This window comes from Rhineura floridana, chromosome 2 (genome assembly GCF_030035675.1).
Source record: "Rhineura floridana isolate rRhiFlo1 chromosome 2, rRhiFlo1.hap2, whole genome shotgun sequence".
Classification (NCBI taxonomy): domain Eukaryota; kingdom Metazoa; phylum Chordata; class Lepidosauria; order Squamata; family Rhineuridae; genus Rhineura; species Rhineura floridana.
Window position 1 is genome coordinate 133,751,213 of NC_084481.1, and position 16,650 is coordinate 133,767,862.

Here is a 16,650-nt window from a genome sequence, read left to right on the forward strand (position 1 = left end):
CGGAGTTGGGACACAGCTGGCTCAGCCAGGGGTCCGCCAGGGAGGCCCAGCTCAGCAGAAGGGGAGCCAGCAGAAGCCAGTGGAAGGCATGAATAAGGGGTGTTCCAGGGGCATGTTGGAGGAGGGGCAATGGGGGGGGACTTAGGCCATATCCCACTCATGTTTGGAGCACTCCTACAGGTCCTCATTGTCCTGCCCAGAGTGCGAATCATGAAACGGAGGCGAGACTGGAATTAATTCCTGTTTTACTAGAGTAACATCAAAGGCAATGCGTTTCATAGCTATGCTAACTCACTACAGTCCCTAACTAAGCTACCTAGGCATTCTCTGCAGTGTGTGAAGAAAGTTGACTCAGCAACCGGGTCAGGGGGGCACCACCTTAAGTAGGGAAGGTCTTCACCCGCAATCTCTGACTCCTTCGAAGTCCCACCTTCTTGCGACGTCTTGTGCGGGGTGAAGGGGGCGAGCCTCCACCCACTCATCTGACAGTACAGGCTCAATAGATGCCTCAGGAGGCAGGAAAGCATTTGAAGTGCCAGGCGGGGAATCCGGGGTGGAGCTGGCGCACCCACCCGGTCATTCCCCAACGGCTCTGTTGGGGCGCCTGTAGGTGGCACGAAGTCTGCTTCGGCGGGAGAAGTGTCTGTGGGAACTGGCAGGCTGTCAACTACTCTCCCTCCCTCATTGTCCTCTAAAGTCTCATCTACCTCTGATTCCTCCCCCTGCTCTATCTGAGGAGGCTGGGGCTCGGCCGGCTCCCCACCCTGATCCCCCTGGGAGAGCTAGGTCTCAACAACATCCCCCCCTCCATGCACCATTCCCCTCCACCCCCGAGGTCTGGGCTTGCTTGGGTAGGCTTCATGGAATTCTTTCACAAAGTCTGGTGCATGAACGTTCTCCGCTGTTTCCCAAGAACGTTCTGACAGATCATACCACTTCCAGTGTATTAGATATTGGAGTCACCCCTGGCACTTCTGCGAGGTTAGAATATGTTCTAATTCGTACTACTACTGCCCATTTACTGTGAGGGGGAGTTGGCTTCACTGGCGCGGTGAGGGTCAGGGGAATGTTCCAACGTCAGCAGGGAGTGGTGAAACACGGGGTGTATTCTTAAGGTGGGAGGCAGCTTCAGGCGGAAGGCCACTGCGTTGATTTGTGCCTCCACTTCAAAGGGTCTCACTCTTCAATCCTCCAACTTGTGGCAGCGCCCCTGCATAGGCAAGTAGTGTGTAGACAGCCACACTCTGTCTCCCATTTGAATGGAGCGACCCTCCTGGCGATGCTGCTCTGCTGCTCTTTTGTAATCCTCCTTGGCCTGATCCAACTGCTCTTTCAGCTGTTATTGCATTGCTTGAAGCTCTTGTACAAACTCCGCCACCGCCGGGACGGAAGGGATGGCTCGAGGGGCAGCAAAAGCTCTAGGATGATATCTAAGGTTGGAGGAGAAAGGAGTCTGTTGCATGTGAGCATGCACAGCATTGTTATAAGCGAACTCAGCCAGGGGCAGGAAAGACACCCAGTTGTCCTGCTGGTAGTTAACGTAACAACGCAGGTATTGCTCTAACGTGGCATTAACCCTCTCTGTCTGCCCATCTGTCTGCAGACGATGGGAAGAGGAGAGTCGCAGTTCACTTTGCAGCATTTGCCACATTGCCCACCAAAAATGGGCTGTGAATTGCGTCCCGCAGTCGGAGACCAGGCTACCTGGGAGTCTGTGCAAGCGGTACACATGATGCACATAGAGTCGGGCCGTCTCTTGAGCACTTGGAAGTCCTGAGCACGGAATGAAGTGTGCCATTTTCGTAAAAGCATCCATCACTACCAACACTGCCATCTTCCCTTGCGAAGTAGGGAGGTCAGTGACAAAGTCTATGGAAACCATCTGCCAGGGGCCCTGCGGGGTGGGAAGTGGTTCCAGAAGTCCTGCTGGTCGTCCCGTGGCGTGTTTAGCCCTTGTGCAAGTGGGGCAAGACTAAACATAGTGCTCCACTTCCTTCTTCATCCGAGGCCACCAAAACTCTCTAGTTACTGCTTTTAAAGTCTCAAAGATCCCAAAATGCACTGCAGTGGGAGAATCATGGCACTGACACAACACCCTGGCTCTCAACTCTCCTGGAGGCACATAGATGATATCCTTGTAAGATAATACCCCTTCATTTCACTTAAAGTCCTCCTGCTCTGCTTCAGGCTGCGTGGCTATTTCAGAGAGCTTTTCTTTGACAAAGGGGTCCTGCTCTTGAGCTGCCCACAGATCAGACACCCAGGAATCCTGACAGGCACCGGCCACTGTCTTCTCGGGGGGAATAATGAACTGGGGCACCCTTGGGGTGGGATTTTCCAGATACTCTGGCTTACGGGACAAGGCATCTGCCCTCTTGTTCTGGGCTTGAGGAATGTAATGGATTTTGAAGTGAAAGCGGTCGAAGAATTGAGCCCAGCACACCTGTCGCTGGTTGAGCTTGCGGGCGGTGTGGAGGCTGTCTAAGTTCCAATGGTCTGTTCGCACCTCAGTCTCATGCTGCACCCCCTCTAGATGATGTTGCCAAGTTTCGAAGGCATCCCAGATGGCCAGCAGTTCTTTTTCCCACACAGTGTAGTTTTGCTCCGAATCAGTCAATTTCTGTGAGAAGTAGGCACAGGGTCTCAACCCCTCCCTCTCTGTACTGGTTGTAAAAGCACTCCACCAATGGCCACGTCCGACGCATCTGTCTCCATCACAAAGGGACGCATGGGGTCGGTATACTATAGGATGGGCTCTGAAGCAAAAGGCTGTTTCAATTCTTCAAAGGCTTGTTGTATGGCTTCCGTCCAACAGAAAGAGCCCGAGCCTTTCAGGCAATCCGTGAGAGGTGCTGTCAAGTCGAAGTAATTGGCCAGGAAGCGATGATAGTAATTGGCAAAGCCCAGGAAATGCTGTAGGTCCTTCTTGGTTTTGGGGGGCTGCCACGTAAGGACACAGCGAACCTTCCCCGGATCCATCTCCACACCTGCTGGTGAAATGCGATATCCCAAAAAGTTCAACGTGGTCAGATCAAAAGCACATTTTTCCAACTTGGCGTAGAGACGGTGCTCCCGCAGCCTTCTCAACATGGCTCGCATGTGAGCCTCATGTTCCTTTGGGGAATTTGAATAAACCAGAATATCATCTAAATACACCATCATAAAATGATCCACATTGTCTCTGAAGATGTCGTTCATGAAATTTTGGAAGACCCCTGGTGCGCCAGACAATCCAAAATGCATCACTAAATACTCAAAATGTCCATAGCATGTCTTAAATGTGGTTTCCCACCCATCTCCTTCCTTCATCCGCACCAAGTTATAAGCCCCCCTCAAATCTTGGCGGATCGCAGTCACTCCAACATCTCCTTGATGAGCGGCAAGGGATAGCTGTTAGGGTTGGTGATTTGATTTAACGCTCTGTAACCATTACACGGGCATAAGTCCCCATTTTTCTTTTTGACAGACAGCAAAGGCACCCTGGCTGAAGACTGGGAGGGGCGAATGAAGCCTCTCTTCAGGTTGGTATCTAAAAATTCCCTCAGTGCTGCTAACTCCAGTTCTGACAAGGAGTAGATCCGTCCAGCGAGGATGCATGCCCCTGGCATCAAATTAATGGTGCAGTCTGTGATGTTCCTATATATTAGTGTATATATGGTAAGTGCTGGTTGTTTAGAGTATACATGGTAAGTAGTGAAAGAGGAGGGGGAGTGAATGGGCAATAGAATGCTTGATGATTGGCTGAATGTTTAAAATGGCTGACAGTATAAATGAAAGGATGACAGGTAAATCTGGGTGAAATGTGAGGTGGTGAATTGTGGAATCTGGGGGGGAGAAGAGAAAGAGTGGATTGCTTGGTGGGGTTTGAGAGAGTTGTTTACCAGGAGGGAGGTGGAGTTCGGATTAGTATTGAGTAAAACCATATGCTTATGTGCCTTAAGAAGAAATCTTGTTAATCTTGTTAGCTTTGTCATCTGTAATAAATACTTAATTTGGTTTACCAAAGGCCTGATCCTTGGCTGGGGTTTCACAGACCAGAAGGGAGGGTAAGGTAATGTCCAAGGCTGAAGGGGAACTGTAACAAATGGTGGCAGCGGTGAAGAGAATAACAATACCAGTATTCAGAGTCTCTGGGAATACTAGTATTGGGACGTTACTGGTGGTTGCCTAGCAGGGGGATCTGTTGAGATCTGTGCTAGAGCGGGGAGAGAAATCATAAGAGAGAGCAGTCCGGACTGGTGGAGTCCCTGGTGGTGCCTAGAGACAGGCAGTAACCACGAGCAGGTAGGAACCTGACAGGGAGAGCCAGGGAAGGACGCCTCACACAGTCGTAAGGGCGGTGAGGCAGCAGTTGATCCGCCTCCTTCTTGCGAAACACATCTTGAAACTCCTCATAATTTACAGGTAAAGACACTTTCTCCTGAGGAAGAACTCCAGCCACCACCTCCGGTCCCAGCCTCTTTGACGGCTGGCAGTTCTGATGACAATACTTTGAAGTGAACACCACCACTGCCTCATCCCAGAAAATGGTCTGGTTGTGTTGGACCAACCAAGGCATTCCCAACACCACAAGGAAATGGGCAACGCCGCCACATAGAATGACAGTTCTTCCTGGTGCCCAGGGATCTCCACATCTAATTTCCCCATTGCTTGGGTCATCTTCCCCAACTTTAAAGGCCTCCCATTTATGGTTTCAACAGACAGAGGCTGTGCCAGATCTCGGATCTGTATGTCATGCTCTCGAGCAAAGTCACTGTCCATGAAACTCAATGAGGCCCCACTGTCCATCATAGCCTTTGCTTGAAAGCTGTGCCCCGAGAACAGAGTTAGTCGGACAGGCAGAAGCAGAGCGCCTTGGGACGGAAGGGGTTGCTGTGGAGGCCAACTTGTCACATTGCCTCCCAACTCTTTGGCCTCTACGAGAGCTGGGATTTGGAGTTTTCTGGCACCCGGGGCTTTCTTACCTTGGCAGGGCAGCCTCGGGCCAGGTGCCCCGCCTTTCCGCAATATAGACAGAGTCCCTCCTTTCTGGGCTTCTTTCTCTCCTCCTCCAACAGACTGGCCTTGCCAATTTGCATAGGCTCCTACCATGGCAGAGTCAAGGTTCCCACGCTAGGTGGGTAGCGCACGCGGGGGAGAGGTAACTGTGCCTGGGAATGGGAAGTCTCCACTCTATGCTCCAACCGGCTACCTTCGAGCCGACTGTCTATTTGCAAACACAACTGAATCAGGTCCTTCAGGGTGGCTGGAGGAGTGGTGCATGCCAGCTCATCCAGTACTTCCGAACTAAGTCCAGTTCTGTAAAAATACATCAGGGCCGAGTCGTCGTAATCACACATTGGTGTACGCCTCTATGGAACTCTTTCCTTGCTTCAAGGTTCCCAGTTGATGAGCCACTGTCGTTGAGGATCGCGGAACATTTCTGACATGACATTTGTGAAAGTGGTGTACTGCTGCAAAACAGGGGTGTTTCTAATCAGATACGGGGTGGCCCATTTGGCCGCCTCTCCTTCTACGAGACTAATGATGAACGCCACCTTCACATCATCAGTCGGAAACTCAGCTTAGTGTACACAAATGTACAATTCGCACTGGGCTAGGAATGTGGTGAACTGGTCACTCTGGCCACTGAAACGGGAAGGTAGCCCCACGGGAGACTTGACTGGAGGTGGCGCTGCGATGGGCTGTGCTGCAGTTCTCTGGGCGATCAGGGCTCAGAGATTCTGATTCTCAACTTGCAGATTTTGGGTGACAGCTTGGAGATTCTGGATTTCAGCATACAAGGTTTCCATGGTGACTGGGATTCCCCCTGCTGTGCCGCTGTTTGCCTCCATGTCGTCAGCCATGGGAACGGAGGTGAAGAGGGATGGTGGCTGAGTCAAGTTGTCCTGCCCAGAGTGCGAATCACAAAATGGAGGCAACCCTGGAATTAATTCGTTTTATTAGAGTAACATCAAAGGCAATGCGTTTCATAGACTTAGCTATGCTAACTCACTACAGTCCCTAACTAAGCTACCTAGGCATACACTGCAGCGTGTGAAGAAAGTTGACTCAGCAACCGGGTCAGGGGGGCACTGCCTTAAGTAGGGAAGGTCTTCACCCACAATCTCTGACTCCTTCGAAGTCCCACCTTCTTGTGACATCTTGTGCAGGGCGAAGGGGCGAGCCTCCGCCCGCTCATCTGACAGTACAGGCTCGATAGATGCCTCAGGAGGCGGAAAAGCATTTGAAGTGCCAGGCGGGGAATCCGGGGTGGAGCTGGCACACCCACCCGGTCATTCCCCAACGGCTCTGTTGGGGCGCCTGTAGGTGGCACGAAGTCTGCTTCGGCGGGAGAAGTGTCTGTGGGAACTGGCAGGCTGTCAACTACTCCCCCTCCCTCATTGTCCTTGAAAGTCTCATCTACCTCTGATTCCTCCCCCTGCTCTATCTGAGGAGGCTGGAGCTCGGACTGCCCACCCTGATCCCCCTGGGATAGCTGGGGCTCAACACTCATCCAAGGAAAGTTATGCCAGGAAAAAGGTTGGTCTGAGAAAATAATCGAAGTGGAAGTCAATAGAGGGCTTACTCCCCAGTAGGGGTATTTGTGAGAGCTGGCTTTTACTTTCCTGTCCCTCCTGAGCACAGCTTCTGGCTGAGCTGAGCTGAGCTGAGCCGAGCCAGAGACTTCTGAACAGCAATTGGATGCCGTGGACTTTCCCGCCAGCTCCCCTTCTGCCGGCTTCCTCTAAATTTAAACGCTCTGTTAGGCTGTAATCCAATACATGTCTGCTCAGAACTAAGCTTCATTGGTGTCAATGGGACTTACTCCCAGGTAAGTGTGTATTGGATTGCAGCCTTAAAGGGTTTTTTTTGAAGGGGGCAAACTAATGTGGAAATGTAGAGAACTGAATTAAAGATGGGAAAAATAAGAAACGGTAAAAACAGAAATTAACCTATTTCCCCATCCCTATTTTTAACACTTCCATTGATCAGGGGTTAGGACTGCACTGTAAGAATAAGATAATTAATTGATTAACAACAGTTCTATTTTTAAAAATTAAAACTGTTTTTGTGTTTTAGTTTTCCTATATGCAATGCATTTATGTTTACTTTGTCTTTCTTTATTTCAGGTTTTTAAAATGTGGTTTTAATTTTATTAAGGGTAAGATCCAATATTAGTCATACTCAGAGTAAGCTCAGGGAAATCAATGGGTTTCTTCCAAGTATGGCTAATGATGGTCATCACCCAAAATGTCATTGTTTTGCCTCCCTGTAGTATATCATTTAAAAAACAACTCCTATACATTTGTGAGCATTTGCTGACAGACCATAGTTTATGACTCCCCAAACCACTAATGTGTCTGTGGGTTAAAATCATAGAAAACACTGGGTAACCCAGAACCCACATTAATTGGGAAGATATGATGCTAGGAGAATAAAATAAAATGTTTTTGTTCCACTTTTCTCACCTCATCAATACCAAAATGTTTCAATTATATCCGTATATGAAAGTTTTTTCTTGGCACTCTGCAAAAATCAGAGTAGCAAAAAATTATAAAAGATGATTTCTTAAAATGGGAGTTTAAACTTTTTTTGAGTATATTTCTAATTTTATTAAATATATACCAGAAACATTGAACCAACAGAAATCAAAGGAAAATTTCCAGGATTGAAAGCTATATTCACTAATAGGCAAAAAACCTTGCGGTTTAAGAATGTACCTATAGCCCACAGATATTTCTACCAAACTTTAAAAAGCAGGGAAATTGGGCAGCTATAGTGAATGCACCAGGGGAGCAGGAGACCTGACCTCCTCTCTGAGATATTGTACTACCCTACAAAGTTGTCAAAATGCAAACAAAATTTGGGTTTGTCTTTCACAATCCAATCCACTTGCTGTGTAGCTTGGAAGAATTTGGTAACATGTGCTTCTGAGCATATGGTGAGTGGTGGCAACACCTGCCATCTCTAAAGATGGAGAATTACATTTTTGTATGTTTGTTGGTGTTCTTCTTACTTTGCTTCTTTCCTGTGTTACTAATGTTTCTACAGAGAATCTAAACTAGAAAGTTTTATTTCCCTCATTATTCATCCTAGAAATCTGTTTCAAATTTATTTTTATTAATTTCAAAGCCTTTTTATTGGTCAATGTCATATGCTGGTGAAGATAGCCTTTTCTGTTTCAAACTGGAGGTTATGGTCTATTTCTATTTTGGGTGCATTAACAGTTGGACCTGAAACTGCAGTTTAATGTAAAATCAGACTGATTACAATATGCTGCTACTTTAGCAATGACTCTAGTTGTTGGGAAAAAGAGGATGCATGTTTTCACCCTGCTATGTTTAAACCACGTTATTTAAGGCAAGGTGTTCACAATCAATTGAAAACATAGAGCACACCTAGAATTTTGCTAGAATATATTTCACCTCCCACTGGTTTATCTTGTGCAAATTGAGACACTTCTGAGGTCCACTGGAGACTATTTTGCAGAAGTCAGTGCCATTATTCCACAATTATGTTTGGAGTTTTTTTGTATAAATTTTGCAAAGTGTTGCTGTACTTCACATATTCATAGAAACAAAAGCAAAAGAAAATGATTTCCTATAGAAAACTTCACAAAAATTGCAAAGTAAATCAGACATATTTAAAGTGACCATCTGAACTATATCAACTGTCTTAATAATGTTGCTTCCTCCTGGCTAAAACAAGATCAGCATAGGACATATCTTCTTTCTGTTATTTGGGCTGATTACAGGTGTTGCCACCACTCACCATATGCTCAGAGGCACGTTACCAAATTCTTCCAAGCTACACAGCAAGTGGATTGGACTGTGAAAGACCAACCCAAATTGTGTTTGCATTTTGACAACTTTGTAGGGCAGTACAATATCTCAGAGAGGAGTTCAGGTCTCCTGCTCCCCTGGTGCATTCACTATAGCTGCCCAATTTCCCTGCTTTTTAAAGTTTGGTAGAAATATCTGTGGGCTATAGGTACGTTCTTAAACCGCAAGGTTTTTTGCCTATTAGTGAATTTCCCTGCTTTTTAATCCGGGAGGTAAGAAATGGGATCCTGTACAAGTTTGCTGAGAATGGATGGATCATTTGTATGCTTATTGAGTTAAGTGGGATTTACACACACACACCAGGCAATCATGCTTAGGATAGGTGAAACTGACCACAGGGGATGGGGAAGGGAGGCAGGGGAGGAGGGAGGGGTGGAAAGGCAGAGGGGAGGACTGGGATGGGAGCAGGCAGCAGGGGGAGGGGAGAAGAAGGACAGATGTGGTCGTTTGCATGTTTATTGAGTTCAGTGGGATTTACTCCTGTGCAATCATGCTTAGGATAGGTAAAACTGACTGGGGGGGGAGGGACGGAGGGCTGGAGTGGGCAGGGAAGGTGGAAAAAGGAAGATGGGAGGAGAAAGGGAGAGGAAAGGGGAAGGAGGGAAAAGGCAGGTCTGATCATTTGTATGATTATTGAGTTGAATCGGATATACTCCTATGCAATCATGATTAGGATAGGTAAAACTGACCAGGCTGGGCCTGCCAACCAAGACGTCTTCTGTATCTTTCACAGTTGGGCAGGGGGAAGGGACAATTCTACCTTGTGGTTTTTCGCATTACAGTGTTGCAAGAACACCTGCACTTGGCTGACTTTCTGTTCTCCTAAATATACAGGATCAGTCTCAGGCCCTGAACCTGGCAACTCTACCTCCCACCCAAATTTAAAACAAAGCTGTCCCTGGCCACATCCACACCAGGCCTCTATTACACTTTGGACAATCATTATTTATTTATCTATTTATTTAGTGTATTTATATACCGCCCCATAGCCGAAGCTGTCTGGGTGGTTTACAATAACTAAAAACATTAAAAACAAATATACAAATTTAAAAACACATCTTTTAAAAACAATTTAAAACAATTTATCATGGCTTCTCTCAAAGCCATGGCTCAAAGCCAATCATGGCTTCTCTCAAAGAATCCTGGGAAGTGTAGTTAGTGAAGGGTGCTGAGAGTTGCTAGGAGACTCCCTGTTTCTCCCACAGACCTTTAATCAGAGTGGCTGACTGTTAACCATTCTCTCAGGGGAATAGGAGTCTCCTCTCAGCACCCTTCACAAACTACACTTCCCAGGATTCTTTGAGGGAAGCCATGACTGTCTCAAGTGAAATCAAGTCTGGTGTGGGTGTGGCCCTCTGATTAGCCAAGCCCAGCAGCTGTGAGGCTTTTAGAACACTGACAGTTGGTCCTTACTGAGCATGCCCCGCGTTATAATAGACTTCCAGCCAAAATTTATTAAATTAATTAAAAACCAACTAGGCATTATTTTAACTTTTAAACTGCAGTAGATGAAGGTCAGAGTATGGAGCAAGGTCAGTATTATGATTACAGGTACTCTGTGAACATGTCTGATTTTTAATGAATTTCAACAGATTATGAGAACTCGCAGAAAAAAGTTCAAAAGGGCTCTGAGTTTTTTTCTCTCTTTTTAGACTTTGAACTCTCGATTCTCTCTGACTGTTTTGTGTATCATCATGAAAATTGACAGGGTTGTTAAGCAAGCGTCTCTGAGTTCAGAACTATAAGTTTTGTAAGGTTTTGTTTTGAAATGAGCTTATGGGAAGCCTCAGAATGGCATGGGGGATATTTTCCATTTAACATTGCGGAATGTGAAAAATCCCCGCTGACTATAGTATACAGCCACTCTTGTGGCTGTATAAAAACAAAACAATTCAGTGGCTGTCACAGTCTATGTGCATGATCCAGCTAAAGTTCCATTGGACTTTAAGTCCCACTGGATTTTAGCAAGAGAATAAGCATGTGCTTAGATTATGTATAATGATGTTTTCCCAGTTTGTAAAAATCTGTTTGTTTAGTTACAAGGGAATCAACTCACAACCACACCCATATCTGTGTTAACTGATTACATGGGGCATGACAACTGCATTCCTCCTTAGTAGCATTTTCTTTTCTTTTTAATTCTCTTCTTTGTGTGTAATATGAATGCTTATAGAACAAAAGCAGGAAACAGTACCATGTAAGCTCACAAGATTACTGCTATATTGTAAAATTGCAAGTATCATCAGCATATATTACTTTTCAGATTCTGGCTAATTTAGCATAATAAGCAATTGCTTATTCAGCAGTGAAAGTTTTGCCTGTTTTTCAGCATGTAATCTGAAAAACACAATTAAATTTAAAAGCTTTTGTTCTGTTGTCGTGCCCAGTTATAAAATTCCCTTCTTAGAGAGATCTGTCCACATTATTTATCAAAGAGGGATGTATGATATTAGACTTGTATTGATTCACTGTTCACAGGACAAAAGGAGCAGCCACCATTTTTTTGACAGAGTGTTTAGTTTTCTTGGGAGTCAACCCTGTGACAACTCAATCCCCACTGTCAAATGGCTTGAGCTCATCTATGCCTTGTATGATAGTGAGATCTAAAAACAAATTAAACTGTTGGTGGGATGATTGCCATAGGTCACTTTGTGGTAAACCTTGTGTAAACCTCTGCACAACTCACTTCATGGTAGAAATCCACAGCACGGAACATAGTTGTGAGGGATTTGAAAAATGCCTGGATGATCCACCACTATGCCCCCAGCCAGGCTACAGAACTGTCCTGTTTTGGCATTTGGTGGCTGGCTAGTTTGGTAGGTCTAGATACATCTTTGCAATGTGATGTTACTACCCAAAGTAGTAAGTTAAAAATGTTGTGGGACTTGGCTATATCCATTTAGAAAGCCTCCTCCTCTGTTTTTGAAATGAACCTTTTTTTTCGGTGTGCAGGTTTGCAAATTTGCTTCCGCATATTCTCTTTTTTCAGTCATAATATTAATTGCTATTTTGGCCCTTCTCTCTCCATATCAAGGGGTGGAGCTTGACAGAACTTAGCTAGGCTGTATTTTTCTGTCCTCCCCTCAATCACTTCTCTCCCACCCTCCATTACCGTTTTCAGTTCTGGGCATGTGCACAGATATTTTTGCACCTGTGCGTGCACACCTTCAGAAGTGAGTAAGAGCAAATTTTACCAGCCTTATGTTACCAGTTATCTTGCTCCACAATGCGCAAAATGGAGCCCTGTGCTTTTTTTTGCCCAAGGGGGGGGCAATATATCAAATCCATTTGATTCCCCCCCCAAAAAATAGCAATACTGAAGAATGCAAGTGATAAAATAGGCCTCGTGCAAGGCTGCCATGTTGTTGTTATAAAAGCCTCGTGTGTGTACTGTGCTTAGTCTCCCTCACATTTTCTATGTTGAGGTCTTATGAGATTATCTCCTTCGCACTGGCCATGTGGCAGTCACTGGGAATAGGTTTCTTTCCTTTGGTATTGGGGCTGTGGGAAACATTGTTATGTTGTGTTGGTGCTGCAAAAAAAGTTGCAGCCCTAAGCAGCACCTATTCCGCAATAAACTCATATTCAGAAGTGCCCCTAAGTAGTTTCTGTCCGAGGTGTACTGTGGGCTATATTTTTAATCAGATATAATAGTCCTAATTTAGAGAAAGCCAGCCATGCAGAAGAGCCTTTGCAATCAATTTGACAGTAGTTGCAATTTGGGCATCCCACTCTTTTCAAGGGAGTCTAGGCATGACTACCTTGAGGATCATTTTGAGTCAAGCTTTCAGGTTCCTTCAGGTTGCAAACGTTCACTGGCACGGGCTTAACTCCAGTAGCCTCCCTAAAGGAGAGCCATACGAGGCATGCAATCAAATACCATCCTCACATCTCTGCCAGTGGAATCCCAGGCGAGGAGATAACTTCCGTGCGCAGGAAGATGCATGCAATATTAAATTTTAGTTTAGAAAAAGCGGCCTCCCCTCCAGCCTGCGTAGTCCCCCCTCTGTTACCGACGACGTCCTTCGCCTCGCCCTTCTTGTCACTCATCCCCTTTTGGCACGCCCACATCGTTCTGCTCGCCAATGAAAGCCCGTTTCTTTTCCCCGTTGGACGCTGTCTAGGTGTCTTTTTTTTAAAAAAACAACCACAACGATGCTTGGAGAAATGTGCATATTTATGAGGCTGAGATTCTTTTTGCACCAATGCGGGAGGGCAGGACGGCCCCCTCATTAGCATATACACCTCGTTGATTTGCATAGCGCAGCAGCAGGCGCAGGAGCTTGGGCTCGTTAAGCGCACACGCAGTCACCGTATTGTGTGCAACCCTAGAAGGCGAAAGAAGGCAGGCTCCAGGCAAGGCAAAGCAAAACAGCCGAGCGCTAGAATGGCTGAAGAGTTAGTTTCGTAGAGGGACTGCGTTACACGCGGCAGCCTCGCAAAGGGGAGCTTGGAAGCTGGAATGGCAGAGCCCAGCGGGGCACGTTATTACCTGCTCGTGTGAGATGATTGACGACGAGCTGCCGCCTTTCCATGGAGCCGGGAAGAAGGAAAGGCGCTGAAGCGTCGGCTCTTCGCGCGGGGGCATTTTGCTGACGGGAGGCAGCGGTGGCGAAGGAGGGGAAAGGAAAGGGGACTCGGTTTTGCTGACGCTTAGAGCTGAGGTGGGAAGCGAGGCGGCCAGTCGGCCGCGATAACAAGGGCTCCGCTCCGCCGAAGGGCCCGGCGAAAGGGGAGGAGAGAGCTCGAGAGAGAGGGCTTGGCCCTTTCCCCCTTAAGGGGACCGCTGTTAGGCGGCTGCCTGGGGCGCCCGAGCGACCCTTTGGCAGGTCTTGCGACGAGGAAGGGTCTCGTGATGTGCTGCCTGGCTCTGCTCGGCTTCTTCGCCTGGGGCTTCGGGAGCTGGGCCGGGCCCAGCGGAGGAGCTTCCCCTCCTCCATGCCCGGCTTCCTGCAACTGCGATGGGGACGGGGGAGTTGATTGCTCCGGGAGAGGGCTCACCGCCGTGCCCGAGGGACTCAGCGCCTTCACCCACTCCCTGTAAGTATGGCTGAGGCGGGTGGGGGTTGCTGCGCTTGCCTTCACCTTGCCAAACAGGTTGTGTGTGCTTTTAAAGTCTGGCCTGTGAGGGAAGAAGGAGGGAGCCTCTTTCTTTTCTTTTGCCCCTGGCCTGACTGCTGCGCTTACCTGCGTGGAGGTAATCCCCGTCCAGATGAATCAAGACCACTAGTACTACTACGATGCATGCCCTACGTACGTACTTGGGAAGCAAACCCCATTGAGTTCAACAGGACTTAATTATTTGCGTAAACATCCGTAGGATCGTGCTGTACACGCGGATTACGTATTACTTTTATAGCCTGGCCTTGTGGGTGACTCTTGAAAGTAAGTCCCGCGGGTGTTCAGTGGGGCTTACTCCCAAGTAAGTGTACATCGGATTGTTACGTTTATGTTTCATTTTATAAACTGCAACCCGTGTACATTTGACTTGGCTTAAGCCCTACTGAACACCGAGAGGCTTCCGTGGGACCGGGCTGTTAACGATACTGTTTAGCAACTGTTTTCAGGATGGCTGAAGGACTCATAAAAACATTGATCTTTTCCTCCCGCAGCAGTAGGTATTTAGCGGAAGAGGTGGGAAAGTCAGGTATCGAGGTACCATCTCCGTGTGTTAGAGCGGGAAAAGGTTGGTAGTCCACTGAATGTGGAGTGCAGGGGTGTCATATTGCCTGTATGCATGTATGTGTATATATCACGCATGTGGGTATATATCAGTATGCATAGTGTACAGTCCTATGCATCTTGTCTTGAGGATAACCAAGTAAACATGAATAAAGCTTGGGCTGTAAAATCTAAGCCCAGTTTTACAAACCAGCAGGACGTTTTTAATTGAACGGAGCCTAGCTACTCATTTACTGTGTTTTCCTTTTTGAGTCTCTGATTCTCTAATTCTCAGCCTTTTAGTTTTTTTAGCAAGTGGAGGTGAGGAAAAGAGAGATGGCCCTTGCAACATTCCTTGTTGATAATTAAGATCTATGTTATACTGTGTGTCAACTGAGCAATAGATTTCAGTTGCCATCTTTCTTACCCAGATGTCTCTTGGAGAGAGGCAATCTGAAGAGATTTATGGAGTGAGGTAAAAGCAGAGCTTGAGCACCTGTTGGTGTCTGTGTCAGATGAACAAAAAGCACATTGTGCTAACTGTACAGGCATGCTCCCAGTCAACAAGCAGCCTTGATTTGCTTAAGGTAGAACCAACATGAACATATTTTGGTGCTGCAATATTTGGGCATTTTGACTAATGACATCTGCATTCCTGTATAATCAGTTGATCCAGATAATATTACTGGGGATTGGTTTGAAAGGCTTGCGTTTGAAAGTGAATACAGCACAAGCAAGATTCCAGTACAATTATCCCCAGCCTTTATCTAACCAACCTATTATAATAAAGGCAGAAAACCTCAACAGACAATGTTAGGTGTGTACTGCATCTAGGATTTCAAAGTTGTGGTGTTGTAAGGGGTGTGTGTGTGTCTAATCACACCTGGTGCTGAATATGCAGACAGTCTTAAAAACTCTGAGGAATTTTCTAAAATTGTTCTGCTTTCAGGACTAATGAAGAGCTTGGTTGAGGATTCAAGAATTCAGTATTTAAAAGGAAAGTATAAGATACTCAGGGAGTACTGAAGCCAAGTGCTGTTTGGTTTCAAAGGTAGTTGGAGGCTATATGCTGAATTTGTCAGCAGAGAAGATTTGAGACAGGCAAGAAGAATCAATTATTAATTTTGAAGTGGATTATGCAGTAGTGTTGTATTGCTTAAAGGCCAAGAGAAGGTGGAAGGATTAACGTTAATAGTAGTTGGGTATATGAAACCAAAGAACGAAATTACAATGTCCTATTTGTAATTCAGTAATATGAGAGCATTGGTCAGGGGTCTGATTACTGTTGCAAGGCACCGTAAGTGTCTCATGATTTGATGGTTTCAAAGTGATAGTGTCTTAAAGTCTGGATTAGAAAGTTGCCGTGCTAAGCAAGGCTTCTCACAAACCAAATAAATTTCATAATAGGACATGATGGGTGTGAAAAGCTATAATGAGGTCTTGTTTTGAACTACAGTCAGGTTTCACTGTTTTTGTGTGTGAAGTATATCTTAGTATAAATACCAGCACATTAAGATCTTGTCAGTGCCAAGTGACCAGTGTAACATGGCTACCCCAGCAATATCTTAAAATTTCCATACCAGTATATCCTTACCCGTATCTAAATTCATCTCTATGCTAGACTACTGCCACATATCACTACTTTTATAACCCTTTGCAGTTTTAGAGCTGGAGCACAAGTGATATAAACGTAGGGTACAAATTGTTGGCTAGTTGCATTTCATAGTAGTGTTCCACCAAAGGGTAGCAAGATTAGGTAGCTAATTGTGAGGAGATCTGATCATTTAATTAACAAATGCCATTTTTTTAGTTGTAAATGGGCAGGATTAGTCACTCTTAAAAAGCTGTGGTCTCTTCTTGGGCAAACTAGATTATTTCCTGACATTTTGTAAGTATTTTATTTCTTTGCTAATGGAATAGTTGACTTTGATGTTTGTTTTCTCATCTTTACTAATGGTTTCAGTGGGACTAGCTAGGATTGCAGCCTTACAGTGTGTTTTTAAGCATGCTTATTCAGCAATAAATGTCCCTCGGATGTATTTCTAGTCAATGTGCCTAAGTAATGGATGTAAATCAAGGAGTGTGGTACTATAGGAGTATACAGCTTTTTGCTGCAGAGTTGGTGTAATGTTGCAAACTAATTTTCTCTTAGTGTGTTTCAAAT

At 46.0% G+C, this 16,650-nt stretch overlaps 1 protein-coding gene across 3 annotated transcripts in view; it reads right to left on the minus strand.

The window, feature by feature from the left end:
* LOC133377151 (uncharacterized) overlaps positions 1–13,868 on the minus strand; it is a 43,248-nt gene extending 29,380 nt beyond the window's left edge. The window contains exons 1-2 of one of the 3 annotated variants that reach the window (XR_009760628.1): positions 13,318–13,868; positions 4,965–5,923 (exon numbers count right to left, since the gene is read on the minus strand). Coding sequence is in view for 2 of the 3 variants with exons in the window: in XM_061610583.1 (XP_061466567.1) it covers positions 5,715–5,923; positions 13,318–13,765 (657 nt within the window). In the remaining variant the exon portion in view is untranslated. Of the gene's footprint in view, positions 1–835; positions 5,924–13,317 lie in introns of those variants that run through there. The other 2 variants (XM_061610583.1, XM_061610584.1) reach the window with 2 other exon arrangements.
* Positions 13,869–16,650: the final 2,782 nt, after the last annotated feature.